This window comes from Camelus dromedarius, chromosome 11 (assembly GCF_036321535.1).
Source record: "Camelus dromedarius isolate mCamDro1 chromosome 11, mCamDro1.pat, whole genome shotgun sequence".
In the NCBI taxonomy this organism is placed as follows: Eukaryota; Metazoa; Chordata; class Mammalia; order Artiodactyla; family Camelidae; genus Camelus; species Camelus dromedarius.
The window spans coordinates 35965076-35978389 of record NC_087446.1 but is presented as its reverse complement, the minus strand read 5'-3'; the positions used below and the strand labels follow the sequence as shown (position 1 = coordinate 35978389).

The 13314-nt window shown below is 42.1% G+C and overlaps 1 protein-coding gene across 2 annotated transcripts in view; it reads left to right on the top strand.

The window, feature by feature from the left end:
* GNPTAB (N-acetylglucosamine-1-phosphate transferase subunits alpha and beta) overlaps positions 1-13314 on the top strand; it is an 83370-nt gene that overhangs the window by 7208 nt on the left and 62848 nt on the right. The window contains exon 1 of one of the 2 annotated variants that reach the window (XM_031462928.2): positions 7435-7800. The exons of the other annotated variant lie outside the window; for it this stretch is intronic. Coding sequence (XP_031318788.1) covers positions 7684-7800 — 117 coding nt within the window. The 5' untranslated portion in view covers positions 7435-7683. Of the gene's footprint in view, positions 1-7434; positions 7801-13314 lie in introns of those variants that run through there. 2 annotated transcript variants of the gene reach the window in all.

Sequence of the window (13314 nt, the reverse complement as noted above, 5' to 3'; positions counted from 1 at the left end):
GGTTATTACAAGACCTGAAAATCACATAGCCTAGGATGACAAATCACCTGGGGCCACACAGTAAGGTCTAGAGGAAAGAGAGCGAGCGAGCTTGGGCCTGGGTTCTGCTTTTATTGGGGTGGAATAAATTACTGCAATTCTCATAAATATTTTGGAATAATTTTAAATTTATTGAAAAGTTGCAAAGATAGCACAGAGCATGAATCTAAAGCAAGAGAAGAGAAAAAAACCCAAGTAGTCCAAATGGACAGTTACTAAAATCAATCAAGATCTCTAAAACAAAGGATCCTGGCTCTATATCTAGTAGTCTGTGGTTGGCAATGTGTTAACTTGAGATGGCCATCCCTGGATGCTTCAGCCATCAAAGCTTAAGTCAGGCACTAGCATTAAACAAACAAACAAATAAATAAACAACAAAATATAAAGAAAAAATAATAAAAAATTAAAAAATATTTTAAGTGAAAAAGAAAAAATATCAGTCAGGGCTTGCACTATACACTAGTGCAAAATAAAGGGTTAATAAATGTTTATTGAAAAAATATGTACAGATGAATGCTTGATACTAGTTTAACACTAATACCTAGAGAACCTGGTGTTAATATAACTATACATACCTTTAGCACATTAGCATCTCCTAAGAGGCCCTATTAATAGCGTATCACTGAGTACAGAAATCAGAAAGGCTCAGCAAAGGTTTAGAAGTTGTGACTACTCAAAGGGAGAGAAACCAGAGCCCTTTGTGGGAGTGCTACCTGCTCATTACAGGTTACTACAGGTTTGGGCAATGGTACCAGAAACTTTTTCAGTTTCATAATATTTTCTGGCAGATGTTTTTAGGCTACCAGAGGTAAAGAAAAAAGAACGTATTTGAGAAATTTGGGGATTTCCATCATGACAATGAGAGTGAGAATTTCTTGAAAATTTTAAGAGGTTAGTTTTTTTTTCCTTCCCCTTATGAATAGTTTCTAAATTAACTTGCAGACATAGGAACTCATATGATCTGACTTTTTCAGTTTCACTAATCTTAAATTTCTGCTTACTTCAACAGTCCTACATCCTATGTAAGGTTTTCTTATGAGGTGCAGCTCATACTTTAGTTGTCATTGTCTGTGGAAAACATGATGCTCATGTTTACCATGATCTCATGAATTTATTTCTCTGCGCAGTAAAGATATTACCAAAAAGGGGGGAAAGGTTTTGTCAGCTGTTCTGCTTTTGATAGTTGGGCATGAACTGAGCAGGATTTGAAAATGGCTGGGATGGTGACAGAAATGCCAGATCAGCAAGCAGTTGTTTGCTTCCCGCGCATCTGTAAAAAAAGTAATTTTACTGAGGGAGGCATTGCTTTCATAATCCTTTTACTTACTTACTCAATTAATTAATTAATGTTTTATCAAGAAACTAAACATTCAGGATTTGTGGTTAATTCATTCAACAAACATTGAGGATGCACAAGTTGTCAGGCGTTGTGTTTTGTGATTAAGGACACACAAAGAGAACACTCCAGTGCCTGAAATAAAGGTCTCAGTGTGGAAATGAACTTGGTTTGTTTCCGGGATGAAAAGTGCTCCAGGGTGACTGGAACACATGAAGATCAGGCTGGGAGATTCTGGTGATGACGTTGCAAAGGGCTTTGCATCAATACAGTAAGGAGACTGGATATAACCTGGAACCTGCCTTCAAGAAAAAGATGAAAGTTCGTGAGTAGGGTGGTGTCATTGTCAGATTTAGTCTCTGTGTTGAAAATTCCCACAGGACTAGAAATGGCAGTGGAGATTAATGACAGGTGGGTCGTCTTAAGAAATGCTAATAACCTAACCTAAGGCAGTGGACTGTGGAGAAAAGAGATTTGGTGGCCAATTGGATGAGTAGAATAAGGGAGAAAAATTGAAGATGAAAGTTGTTTTCCTGCTTGAGAGGCTCAGTGCCTCTCATGCAGTGAGCCAGGGAACAGAAGTATGGAGGATTATGAGTTTGATTTTAGATATAGTAACAGTTTAATAATAATTTAAGATGCTTCTCGGGGGGAGGGTATAGCTCAGTGGTAGAGCACAGGCTTAGCACGCATGAGGGCCTGGGTTCAGTCCCCAGTACTTCCGTTAAATAAACGTAACCACCCCCTACCCCCAATGCTTCTAGGAAACCTAGGTGACGACAACTGCTAGGCTCTTGGAAATTGACTTGGGTGGTATCAGTGGACGGAGTGGCACACTATTAAAATAGGTGAGGTCACCAAGGGAGTCAGTGCTGCAGTGACATCAAGCACAAGGAGAAAAAAGATTGGTTTAGGCAGATTGTCATTGAACATCTCTATAAGAAAAATGTAGAATAGTACAAATAAAATTAGATTGCATTGGACTGAAGAGTCCAATGGCAATAGGCTTAGACTTCCAGTTGCAAGACAATAGGTAGAGAAGTACTCGAATACAAAATGGAAAGATGTTTGCATTTATGGGTAGGACAGAGTCCTATCTGAGGGAGAATTTTAAGACTGATTAGCAGAGGAAGTAAATGGTGAAGCAAGGTCGTCTTGGAGGAGGAGGGAATGAATAGGAGCAAAAGCGTGTTCGATTTTCTGGAATTTTTTGTTTCCCAATCTCAGTCCTGTATTTTCTGTGTCTGCGCTTAGGTTGGGCATATCATTCAGGGGTTCTGTCTGTTGCCAAACGCACATTCATGTGCCTGACGCCCTGTGAGGCCAAACAGAACAGGGCCAAGCAAGGAGAATGGGTGGCTCATGCTCAAAACCCCCAATCTCCCCAACGATTTTCGGGGAGAAGTTTTACAGGCAACATTTGGGGTGAGGGCTGCAGAGTGTGTGATTTTCTTCTGGTTAGTTGGCGGTGAGGTAACAGGGCGGTGCTCCAGGACTCCTGTGCTTAGACTGCAGTTGCCATCCTCCCATCTGGGCGGGGGCTTTGGTTCTCACGAAAGAACTCAGATATTGTTGTGTATATTCCTTCAGGAAGAACCGGGACCTGCCCCAAGTCTGCACTATTGTTTCATGACTGCTCCTCCTTTGTTTCTGCATTCCCCTCACTTCCCTGATTAGCAACTGCCGTTTGAATCTGCCCTTTGGTACTCTGGGAAGATCTAGGAGGCTGAAGCCTTTTTTCCTACAAATGAGAAATGAAACGTGGAAAGGAGTTTTACCCCGGAGGGCCCCACAGGAGCCTGCTCGGTTTCATCATCATTTGCAAAATGAAGATTACAACTGTTCTTACTTAATAGGGTTAAATTAATTAATATATTAAAAGTACTTAGAACAGATGAAACAGCAGGACCCTGTGGGGTCCCCTGTTTCTTGTAAGAAATAGGCTTCATTCAGCCTCCTTGACCTTCCCTGAGTTCCAAAGGACAGATTCAAACAGTTCCCTCGAGGAAGGGAGGGAATGCAGAGACAAGGGAGAAACAGCCAAGAAACAACAGTGAATTCCACGTATAAGGGACATCATATGTTATTTGCCTTTCTCTGTCTGACTTAATTCACTTAATATAATCTCTAGGTCCATCCATGTTAAAAAAAAAAAAAGATACAATTTTTACTTACAAACTGGAAATAGACTTTGGGACATAGTAAATAAGCTGTGATTACCAGAGGGGAAAGTGGGGGGGGGGGGGGCGGGAGGGAGAGAGGGATAAATTAGGAGTTTGGGATTAACAGACAGGGACACACTACTATCTGTAAAATAGATAAACAACAAGGACTTACTGTATAGCACAAGGAGCTATATTCAACTTCTCATAATGAGCTGTAAGAGAAAAGAATCTGAAAAAAAAAGTGTATATATATATATATATATATATGTGTATATATATATATATATATATATGTATATATATATATACAACTGAATTGCCTTGCTGTATACCTGAAACTAACATTGCAAATCAAATTCACTTCAATAAAAAATAAGAATAACAAAAAGAAATAATAGTGCAGCTTTGGGGCAGGGTTCTGGTTCCTCCTCAAGGAATATGCATAACAATACCTTTGAGTTCTTCTGCAGGAACTAAGGCCCCACCCCGGTGGAGGATGGCAAATTCAGTCTGAGCACAAGAGTCCTGGAGCATATCCCTGTTATCTCACCACCAGCCAATCAGAAGAAAGTCATAGACTGGCAGCCCTCACTCTAAATTTTGTCTATAAAAACTTTCCCCCGAAAACCATTGGCGAGTTTGGGGTTTTCAGGCATGAGCTGCCTTACTTGGCTCTACTATAAACCTTTCTCTGGTCCAAAAACTGATGTTTCAATTTGTTTGGCTTCATTGTGCATTGGGGCACATGAACTTTTGTTCTGTAACACAGGGATATAGTTAGACACAGAAGAAATAGAGATTTTAATGTTACATTGTTATAATAGTGATAATTGTTTTGCTGTTATAATATTGTTATACTGCTACTAATTATTATTACTATCTTTGTTTTTGTCATTAAGCAGGTAGGTGAGAGGGTCCCTGGAGAAAGAGAACCAGGAATGGCTTTCTTGACATAAGAGAATCCATTTTGGCCTAAGCCATTTTGTGATCTAAGCCGCGGTCAGGGAAGAGCAGACCAGGACATCTTCTACAGATGCAGGACACAGATTCCAGCATTGCTGACTTTAGAATCACACCATATCTGCACTGACTCAGTAGCAAAAAATAGGTGCCCTTTGTCCAACTTCTCTCCCCATGTCAGTCCCAGACTAAAACCTTCTGTGAACTCATCTGATTAGGAAAATCTAAATCGTTCTTGAAACCCTAGTTCCAGGGATGTGCCAGTTATCAGTTGTTGCCTCTCAGCTCCAAATTCATCCCCTCAGAACCAGGCTCTGTGATGATGGACTTGGAGTCTAAGCATTTCTCCTTTGTAGTAATTATGATGTTCAACTTTGCCAGTAGAGGGCGCTAGAGAGATATTGCAGGAGGAAGAAGGCTCTTTACAATTTCAGAGTGGCTTTTGCTTTTTCTTCCACCTGCTGCATGGTGGGTTTAGTGTACAAATGTATGAGGATATAGTGGTGCTCTTCCCCAGCTGTGCACACCCAGACAGCCAAGTTACTATATTGCTATGGTTCCCCTGAAGCAGACACTGTGCCCCAGGTGGGGCACCTGCAGCTGAGCCCCAACTCCCAGTGTGCACCTGTATTCCATGTCAACATTCATGGGATGCAATAAAATTAATACTTAGAGGGAAGCTATAGTTTTGGAACATTTATGAAAAACAATAAACACTGAAAAAATTGAGCTAAGTATTAAATTTGAGAAACTAGTTCAAGAGCAAAGAAGTGATTTCAGACAATAAAAGAAAAAGAAATTACAAAGATAAAGGCATAAGTCAGTGAAATAGAAAACCACAGAAACAGAGAGAATGAGCCAAAGAATAAGCAAAAAAAATATTTAGGGAAAAATTGACAAGATACAAAGAAGCAATACACAAAATGAAACAAACAGTAAATAACAATAAACAGAGATTTTAAAACCAAATGAGTACATTTCTAGAAACACCCCCATACCAAAATGATCCAGATCCAGACTTTCCATAGTGAGTTCTCCAAAATTTTGGTTTGTTGTCCATAACAGTCTAGCTTTCGTTAATACATTGAAATTCAATTCACCAAAACTTCAATAATTCCAACTATGTATCTGGTTATTTTATCAGTGCAAAATATGTACATTCATCTAGTAAATTTTTATCAATTGGCTACTTATTGGCAAGGCACAATGCTAAGAGCAGGGATATAGATATGAATCAGATGGGCAAGTCTCTTGCCTTTATGATGCCTATATTTCATAGATGAGACATACCAAAAAACCCACAAGTAAAAATCAAATAAATAGAATAAAATATGGTCACACTAATGTGAAAACTATGTATATTTGTTTACATATATGTGATATATTTACATTCACAAAAAATTAAACCGTGGGCCATGTTACATTTTGGCTCTTGGAATTCTATCAGAAGCAATGAATTTTCTTAATAATTTTGTTTTATTTGCTATTTTGCAAAAAAACTTAAAAGCTGTCCTGGCTTTTGTTTTTATTTTTGTTTTTGTTTTTAAGAATAAAGAAAGGCATGAATTCACTTAAAACAGACCTATGTTTTATGAACACACACTATATATCCTGAAAGGAGGCAGGGTACAAAATCAAAGTATGTTTCCTGACAACAAGCAAGCCTGAGGCTGAAAAGTGAAAGCATCTCATAATGTGAACATTTTTATCTTTTTACCTAGAGTAAAACAAGGACTCAGCTAAATACAGAGTTTATCAGGAGTTATTTCAACTTTGCTTAATCAACTAGTTAAAGCTCTTTGTTTAGGTTCCATTTTCTTATCAAGCTCCAGGTAAGGCTTTCCAGGTATATCATCTCTGTATTCAACATTTGTGTTTTGTAGGCCCAGGGCAAGAGGCTTTTCTTTATGCAGGACTGTTTACCTTGGTTCACTTTTTATCAAGACTGAACAAAAGAAGACTCAGGTGTTTGGTGTTTTAGGGCCCAAAAGTTAAATTCTCATCTCCTGAGTCTCCAACCCTTTGAGAATATGGTGTAATGGACAGAGGGATGGAGATCAAAGCATCAGCTTTAGTACTGAGAAAGTTAATTGGAGGATGTTGTTTACCTCTTCAGACAAGTGGGCAGCCAGTATTTTATCCCTGAATGAGACAGACTTTCTAGGCCCAAGCCCAGGTGAGCGCACAGGTAGTCCCATTGCAAACCCCTTGAGACTTAAATCCTCTGGGTTTATTCCATTATGTGGTAATGTCCAAATCCCCTCTTCTACCTGAAGGCCCTTCTAGAAATTACCTCATGCCAAAGTAGAAATAACTGACTCCCCCCTTGCATTGGTTCCCTTCCTGTACATCGCGGGACTTGCATCATATCAACTTTTTTGTATTTAGTGGTTTATATGTTTATCTCCCCAGCTAGACTCTCTGTGAACAGTATTTTTGAATACCCGACACTAAGCACCATGCCAGACGCCAAACACTAAATACACGTTTAAGTAATAAATGAATGAATGAATTTTGGTTTTGGCACATTTAGCCCAAAGGTTTCCTCTTTCAAACCATACAGTTAGACAGCCTTAGGAGAAACGAAGCCCGTAACAGCACCTCCTCAGCGCTGTGAAAAACCATGATTTCCCAATTATTGTAGATTTAGTAAGGGTTTTGTGCACAAAAACGTTTGTGCCAAGACAGCGTCGTCTGGCACAGCCTCCTTGCAGAGGCGGGTCCTGTTTCGGTTGCCTGCCCAGTCGGGTTTCGAGGCTCCAAGCCAGACCCGGAAAGCCCGCCGCGCACGCGCACACGGGGAGGACGTGCGCCTGCCCTTCACCCCTCCGCCCTCCAGGTGGCGCTGCCGCCTCCGCCGCCGCCGCCGCCGCCGCCGCCGCCGCCGCCTCCGCCTCCAGGCCGGGCCAGACCAGGGCGGCGTTAGCCGCCTGGCGGGCCCCGTGTCCGCCGCCCCCGCGCCGAGGGCGTGCACTCCCCGCTCCCGGAAGCGGCGGCCGATGCGCGGAGCCGAGCGGGCGTCGGTCTCCGGAGCAGCCATGCGAGGCACCCGGAGGCTGTGACCTGAGTGCGGCGGCCCAAGCGGGCCGCTGAATGGAGGCTCATTGAGGCGGCGGCTGCGCCTCCGGCTCCGGCCTCGGCTCCTCGGGCGCGGCGCGGCGCGGCGTGGCGGCAGCCGGGGCGATGCTGCTCAAGCTCTTGCAGAGACAGACCTATACCTGCCTGTCCCACAGGTATGGGCTCTACCTCTGTTTCGTGGGCGTCGTTGTCACCATCGTCTCCGCCTTCCAGTTCGGAGAGGTGAGTAGCGGCGCGGGCGTCCTGGCCCGGGCGCCCTGAGCCCGCACGACCCCGCGGCGTCCCAGCCCTCGCGCGCTCGGCTCTTGTCTCCCCATCCTCCCTGTAGCTGTCTTTTCCCCGGAGGCGCCGAGAACTCTCCGGGCGGTTTCAGCGCCCAGGGTCGAGACCTTGCCTTCCTAACGGCTTGAGGGGTCCGCGCTCTTTCTGCCGATTCCCTTTCCCTCCAGGTGCCTTTTTCAGGATCCCCAAGTCATTTACTTTCTCTCTCAGGCCTTGTTCTCCACGAAGCCCCCTCAGGGGACCCGGAGTTACTCAATTCTAAATTCTCATTTCTTGACCCTCCTCCAGTTTCCTCCTTGGGTGTTACCCTTCTAATCTTTTCACCTTTGACAAAGGCACTTTATCTTCTTAATCCCGTTTTTCCCCAGATCTCAAAACGTTGGCCAAGAGGCGTGTTTTTACAGTTTTACAGTGTGAATTTGCAGTGGGCAGAGTGGCTGGCCCAAAATTTAAAGGACTTGCACCTGGAAGTTTTTTGGGGGTGAATGGGGGTTTTGCTCCCCCCCCCCCGCGCGCTTTTGCTTTGTTGGTTGGGATAACTGTATGTCAAAAGTTAGCCCCTAGAGGCTGTACTGGTAGACGTGCATACACTGATGTGAGAGATCTCTTGGCATCTCCAAATACTTTTCTCAGGTCGGAGGTCAGCTGAGGCTAGGGCCGCTTCATGTGACCTGGACACAGGTGACTGCCTCACAGTCCAGCACCCAGTCTCTTGGGAGCCAGCACAAGCCCGCGGGGTCATGAGATATGCTGATATTTTAGATTCCAGATCCCACAAGCCCAGCCTTTCTTGATATGCTCTTAGTTAATGGGCAATAAAGTAAATTCATTACACTGTAAACCCCGGAGGATCCGAGCAATAGATGTGGGAGGTGGAAACACTCAGGTTTAATAGATTTTGTGCCTCTCTGGATATGGACTTTAAACATTCTTGAGTGAAACAACCCTTTAGGTAGGACAGTTATTTCATGACTGACAGCCTAATACGGTATTCTTTGTCATAAACAAGTGTACAGGAGACTAAGAGTAGGTGAGAACTGGAAAAGAGTGCATGTATATGATTTTAGAGAACACCCCTTTTTAAAATGTGTCCATAGCAACTGGGAGAAAGTTGTATTTTTGAGTTGTTAGAAATCTGTCTCCTTGTTTTAATTTTGTTTGTTTTTGGGTAGGAGGTTGCACAAGGTTTTGAAATTAACAGAATTTTTTTTAGAAATGCTGCAATATACATTTGCTTGAAGTCTGTACCCATGCTGAATTGTAAGCTCTGTAGGAAAGAATTCTGTCTGCTTAACTACTGTAACCCTTGCCCAAGAGCTGTGCCGGAGTACACAGTGTAAATATTTGTTTAATGAATGAATTACATGACATGATTTCCAAGTATATATACTTTAGTAGTTCTTGGTCTAGGGGCTGATAAAAATAAGTCTTATAAGCAGGGGTGAGAAAGTACCCCAGACTTGTAAGTGTGGAGTATGTACCTAATATACTACTGGCTGTTCCTTGTTTCGTGCATTGCACCTTGATATAGCGACAGTATCTATGCACAGTTAAGTGTCTTATTGCTGATAGAAAAATTTTTTTTGGCTCTGAGTAATTTTAAGTTAGCTGTAAAGGTGACATAAAGCCATCAGTTTTAGAATTTTTCTTTTTTATGTGTTCCATGCCTGGTTACTTACTTACCAAAAGAAAGATAGTCTTGAAATGGCCACAGATCTTATAAAGTTTGGAACAGACAAGAAATGAAAGGCAAAGAAAGTCCACAGGTGGCATGGAAAGTGGAGACAGCTGGCTCAATACCAATACATTGCCTGTAGTTAATTTCTGCAGCACAGCAGAAGAGAGGAGCTGCAAGATTAGACAGATATGGGCTTGAAGGCTGGTGCCACTATTAATGATCATGATCATAGCTAATACATATGGCTTACCAGATGCTAAGCACCTTTTTAACTGTTTTACATATATTAACTCATTTAATCCTCACAACATCACCCCTGTGAGATGGGTACTGGTATTACCCCACTTCCCTAACCCCCGTGAATACCAAAATTGGAGGATGCTCAAGTCCCTTACAGTCAGCCGATTGTATCCTCCGGTTCCACATCTGTGGATACTAGAGGGCTGATTATATAACTGTTTTACAGTTGATGAAACAGGCACCTGCACAAATTAATCCAGCTAGTTTATGGCCAAGCTGGGCTTCAAACCAAGGCAGTATACAGCTCGAGAGCTGTACTCTTAAGTACATCTCTGTGGCTTCTCAGCCTGGGCTGTCCCTTGTATGATTTTGGAAAGGATACTTAACCTCTCTAAACTTTAGCTTCGTCATCTTTAAAAAGGAGGCAAGAGTACCTTCTTTGCAGGGTTGATGGGGATTAAATGAGCCCTGTATGTAAAACACCTGTCACAGTGCCTGGCCTGTAACAGACTCTCCTTAAGTGGTAGAAACACTGCTGCTGTTGTTATTATCATCAACTATCTTATGCCCTTAGTCCTTATTTTGAAACAAACCTTTGAAAGAGAGTACGCTCATCAGACAGTTACTATTACCAACTTGTTAATAACTCCACTAATTGTAATGGGTAGAAGGACTAAGAAGATCATGTTAACTGAATTCATCACTGTCTTTTCCCCCTCTTTTAGAATAAGTGGTATTGGCTGCTACCTTTTGACAAATCATTTGTACACTCATCCAAATTTTGAGAAAGAAAAGTGGAATTGATGGAGGGAAGTATTAAATATTTTTTTATTTTCTTAAGTTGAGCCAGGCACTTTGGAGAATCCTTGAGAACTCTGATTAAACAAAAGCAGAGCCTGATCCAAACCCACAGGGAAGAGGCCCCCCGATAGGGACTAATGGCCACTGCAGAGCATTGCCTTGGGTTAGGGTAGCAGGGAGGACCTTGTCTGTTGTAAACTAGTTGTCTTGGGCAAGTCATGTGGCCTCTGGGAGTCTCAGTTTACTCATCTCCAAATGAGGACTCTAGATTGACTATGTTCTCTTTTTGTTTGTTTTTTGACTGTGCTCTTAAGACCCTTTTTTAGCTCAGAAGCTTCTGATTTTAAATATTTGTCCTCTGTTACTTGATATTGTGCAGACTTTAAAACATACTTTTGAAGTAAAAAAAATTATTTTAGGGCCATCAATATTTAGTACACTTTATATACATAGTCACAATCCTTTATCTGAAAAGTCTGAATTACCTTTGAATTAAACATCAGTATCTTACAGTGGAATGTGTGAGTATTCACACTCAGTGAGGAAAATAAGCACTAAATAACTTCATCAGTTTAGGTCAAGTTTTGCCACCAGATGAGTTCAGGTCAGGTCAAGTTTTGCTGCCAAAAAAGATCTTCAATGTAGAGAGCTTTTTGGATTTCAGGATTGTGAATAAAGATTTTTAGATCACTGTAGGCTGGGTATGTGTGCCTGTGTGTGTATAAAATATATCACTTTTTTTTTTTTTAAGAACCTAAGATGTTTCATTAAAAAAAAATTTTTTTTGGATGGAGGTGCTGGGGATTGACCCTCCCTCCTCTCTTTTACTTACCTGTCTTCTGCTGCCATTTTGGGTTAGGTATTGTTCAGTGAAAAAGAAGATTGAAAACTGGGTCTAGCTCAAGTTATGTTTAGTCTCTCATACTGGCCCAGTTTCAAGAATGAAATTATTTATGTCTGTATTTGAATAGGTCACTCGTTAAACAGATACATTATGAGTGTTCTTTGGCAAAGGCAACAAGCAGGTGACATTAAAGGGACTTGGTGTGAAAGTTGGGAGACAGCCTCTGGCCTGATTCTAGCTCCACCGCGTACTGACCCTCAGTGGTTCCCAGACTGTGGTTGCTCCCAGTTGCCTCCTGGGTTGGGGGCAGCCACTCTTACCTGTTTTGTGTAGGTTTCGTTTGGGGTGAGGAAAACCTTCATTGTTGAAAATAATTTTTTAAAAGTTCTAGACTAGATTTCTTAATACCCTCTTTTTAGCCTTAATGTTCTATGAACATACATTTATTGGGTGCTTCACATGGGAAAGCACAAACTGTGATGTAATGGAGTTTGTGCCACACAGAGGATGCCAGTGGCTGCGCTGAGCCTTCTTTTTTTTTTTTAAAAACACTTTTTATTGAGTTACAGTCATTTTACAATGTTGTGTCAAATTCCAGTGTAGAGTTATACATGAACATACATATATTCATTGTTACGGTTTTTTTTCGCTGTGAGCCACCACAAGATCTTGTACACACTTCCCTGTGCTATGTGCTGAGCCTTCTTAAATGGTCTCTTTCTTTTGGAGGTTTGGGAGAGATACACAGCCCAGCTAACTGTCAAAGCAGAGACCGTGTCTTATTCCTTGCTGTATTCTTCACACCTTAAAAGTGCTTGGTACCCAGTAGGTGCCAAATAAATACTTGATGGGTGAATGAATAAATGAATTAATTGGAGTGATCTTAACCAACATCCCTTTAAGTTCATCTCCAGTAAAAGTAAGTTATCTACTCTGATGCAGACCCTCTGTAGTTGCTTTTTGTTTCTCAGAAGTAATTGGTCTGGTTGTGCTCTGTATGGTGGAGTGTACTATCAGGTATGAATTAGCATAGCTCATCCTTGGCCACCTTTGTCAAGTTGGCCATGCTGTACATATGAGGAACAATTCACAGGAGTCTGTAATTTAATGCCTGAGTAGGTACACAATAATGGCTTAAGAAAATCCAAGGAAGGGAAGAAAACTATGGGTTGAAACATCCTAGATGAAGTTGAGACTTTTACAAGGAGGCAGGAGCTTTTTCTTTTTGAATTTGTTGTTGTTGGGAATGGAGAGGTAATTAGGTTTTGTTTTTAGAGGCGGTACTGGGGATTGAACCCAGGACCTTATGCATGCTAAGCATGCACTCTACCACTGAGCTATACAGGAGCTTTTTCTTTTTGAATTATTAGTGGCTTAAAGTTGTTGCTGGTATTAGCCAGCAGCACTTGGTTGTAAGTGACAGAATCCTGCCTTGGACTTGGCTTAGGAAAAGCAGGTTTTTTTTGACTCATGTAGTTGAAAAATATAGGGTGACATGTCTGGCAGGATCAGAGGGAGGTGCTCAAATGATGCCATCAGGAATCTTTTTGTCCCTGTCCTCCAGCTCTGTTGGTTTAATTCTCATACAGGATCTCCCCATATGGGAACAAAGATTGCTGGCAGTGACTCCAGCTTCTAATCTCCCAGTTCAGGAACCTTCTCTTTCTCACCAGGCCCAGGGCGGCCTGCCTGGCCAGGGAGTGAGTGCCCTGTGCCCTCATTTACCACCTGGATCATCTCGGAGCAGGGGTTGTGGGTGGGGCTGTCAGTTTCAGCTGAACCACATGAAATGAGAGGGGTTCCCCAGAGGGAAATCAGGAGGCTGTTATCAAAAAAGGGCCAGAGCAGCAGATGTCCTAGACACTGGCTTGAGTCAAAACCCATTTCCTTT